The sequence below is a fragment of the Fonticula alba genome (assembly GCF_000388065.1).
Source record: "Fonticula alba strain ATCC 38817 unplaced genomic scaffold supercont2.6, whole genome shotgun sequence".
NCBI classification, from domain to species: Eukaryota; order Rotosphaerida; family Fonticulaceae; genus Fonticula; species Fonticula alba.
This window is the reverse complement of record NW_009242976.1, coordinates 1,367,005-1,369,268: the sequence shown is the minus strand read 5'-3', so window position 1 is coordinate 1,369,268 and position 2,264 is coordinate 1,367,005. Positions and strand designations below refer to the sequence as shown.

Genomic DNA, 2,264 nt, shown 5'->3' with positions numbered 1-2,264 from the left:
ACTCGGCGAAGGGGGATGTGGCTGGCGGCGAGGAGGAAAGGCAGGGGCGCGTACAGGCAACATCACAGCTCCATGCGCCGAGGTATGTGGTTGAACGGCTGATAGACTGGCGTGAGCCCGGGGAAGGGGGGGGGGGAGGGAGAGAGAGAGAAGGGGGAGGTTAATGACCTGTGGCGGGTGGGCGAGAAAAGGGGAGACACAGGGAAGGAGACAGGGGCGCAGCGGCACGGAGGGCCAAAGGGGGAGCTGGCTGGTGGCGTACAAGAACACCGGCAGTGAAGAGCGTGCCGGCTGCAGCAGCCACACATGGATGCAGGCGGACGTGAGCGTGGGGGCGAGAGTCAGCTGGATGGTCTGGCAGGGGGCGGAGGGCGCCGGGCTGGCGGCACGGGATAGGCGAATTGCGACTAGGAGGGGAGGGGGGGGGGGGGGGCGGCGGCGGCGGGTGCGCGCACCTAGGAGCATCAGGCCCAGGATGGGAAGTTGCTTGGCCTTGAAGGGGAGGTAGGAGCGCTTGAGCACCATCCAGCCGAAGCAGGCGATGTTGAAGAGGAGCACGGCGCCGCAGACGGACAGGATGGCACGCTTGCCATCGGTGAAGGTGTACACTTCGGACACATCGTTTGGCGAGCTGTATGTGCCATCCCCATTCGGGATGGGTGACAAGAGCGCGAGCCCGGCGAAGTCGTCCGCCGGCATGGTGGCGCGAGGGGGAGTCGGGAGGAGAGGGGCGAGGGAGGGAGAGGGCGAGCGGGAGGGGGAGAGAGAGAGAGAGAGACTCGGCTGTAGGATAGGCGGCAGGAGGTAAGGCGGGGTGACACGCAGATGTGAGGGAGGGCGGCGGGGAAGGGTGGTGGGGGCAGGTTGAGTGACAGTTGGCTGGACGCTCGGCAAACCGAGTCAGAGCCCATACAGGGGCCCGATGAGATCTTCAACCGGCAGCGGGGAATGCATGGTGCTTGCGTGTGTGTGTGTGTGTGTGTGTGTGTGAGAGTGTGAGAGAGGGAGGGAGGGAGGGAGGGAGAGTGTCTGTGCGGGAGCAGCAGAGAGAGTGCCTGGCCGCCTGCCACCATGTACCGGCACCCACCATGCATCGGCGCCCACACGCGGGGAGGCATGCCAGCCTCGGGCGGAGGGGGCCGGTCTAGGGAGCGCGTTTTACCCGCCGCTTGTCAGAATTGGCTAGCCGGGCGGAGAGGCGGAGCGGCAAGGAGACCATCTAGTGGCAGCACGATCTCCCAGGGCTGCTACCGGCCCCCGAGTCGAGGGATGGGGGGGCGGTCGGGCAGGACACCGGGAGCCAACGCGGATGAGCACGCGTGCTGACACGCTCACACACGCACGCACACGCGCGCGCGCGCGCGCGCGCGCGCGCGCGGGCGCATGTCTGTGCGTGCCCTCGCGACAGAGCACCCGCGTTCGCCGCCAGCGGGATCAGTGCCCCGGCGAACACGGGTGCCAGGCCGAGCGAAAGGGCCACGGCCGGAGTCTGCGCAGGGGAACGCCCCGACTGGGAACCGCCGACCGCCCAGGTGACGCTGTGGGGGCTTCCGGCGGTCGGTGGCGGTCGGGCTGGGAGGGGACCTGGACGAAGGGGGCGCCGGGAGCCACGGAGATGGGCCGAAGGCGCACGGGACACAGCAGCGAGGGAGAGGAAGATGCCGAGGGAACAGGACGAGGGACGAGGCGCGGTCCATTCCGCGCGCGCGCGCGTGCGCCGGCGAGACACGGTTGGCCCCCACCTCGGTGGTCAGCAAATAAATAATAGGCCCCCGTGCTTGAGCGTTCCACCTCGGCCGCCGCCCCTGGGGCCTCTGTTCGCCGACCGGCTCGCACCATTCCTCTGCCTGCCGGCATGCGTGTGGGCGCGCTGGCCTGGCCTGCCTTCCTCCCGGCCTTGCCTGCAGGCCGACGGCGGACTTCGGAGAGAGGGGGACAGGATGTTTCAGTTGGATGGCGGCCGGCCCGGCCCGAGGGCACACAACCAAGATGGGGGGGGGGGACGCAACCGGCGCGCGGCCGGGGGCAAGGAGAGGCAGAGACATGGCCGCAACATCCGGAGCCGGCTCGGGTGCCTGGACAACTGGCGGCCGGGGGAGGGGGAGTGCCCAGGTGGGCCGATCGCCGGCTGGGCGGAGTTGACCTGATCGGGGCTGCCGTCGATCGCGCAGGGACCCGCGGCGGCGCGGCGGGACACCGGCCCAGGCAGGGCGTTTGCGCGTGGGCGGGACCGTCGTCCGCGGCCGTATACGCACGCGTGCGTG

The 2,264-nt window shown here is 69.7% G+C and overlaps 1 protein-coding gene across 1 annotated transcript; it reads right to left on the bottom strand.

Annotated features, from left to right (window-relative positions):
• Positions 1-62: 62 nt before the first annotated feature.
• On the bottom strand, positions 63-699 carry H696_03970 (hypothetical protein; the record flags this gene model as incomplete). The annotated part of the gene is made up of 3 exons (XM_009497839.1): positions 63-106; positions 201-407; positions 456-699. The coding sequence occupies 3 exons, from the start codon at positions 697-699 to the stop codon at positions 63-65; spliced, it is 495 nt and encodes a 164-aa protein (XP_009496114.1).
• Between the last annotated feature and the right edge of the window lie 1,565 nt (positions 700-2,264).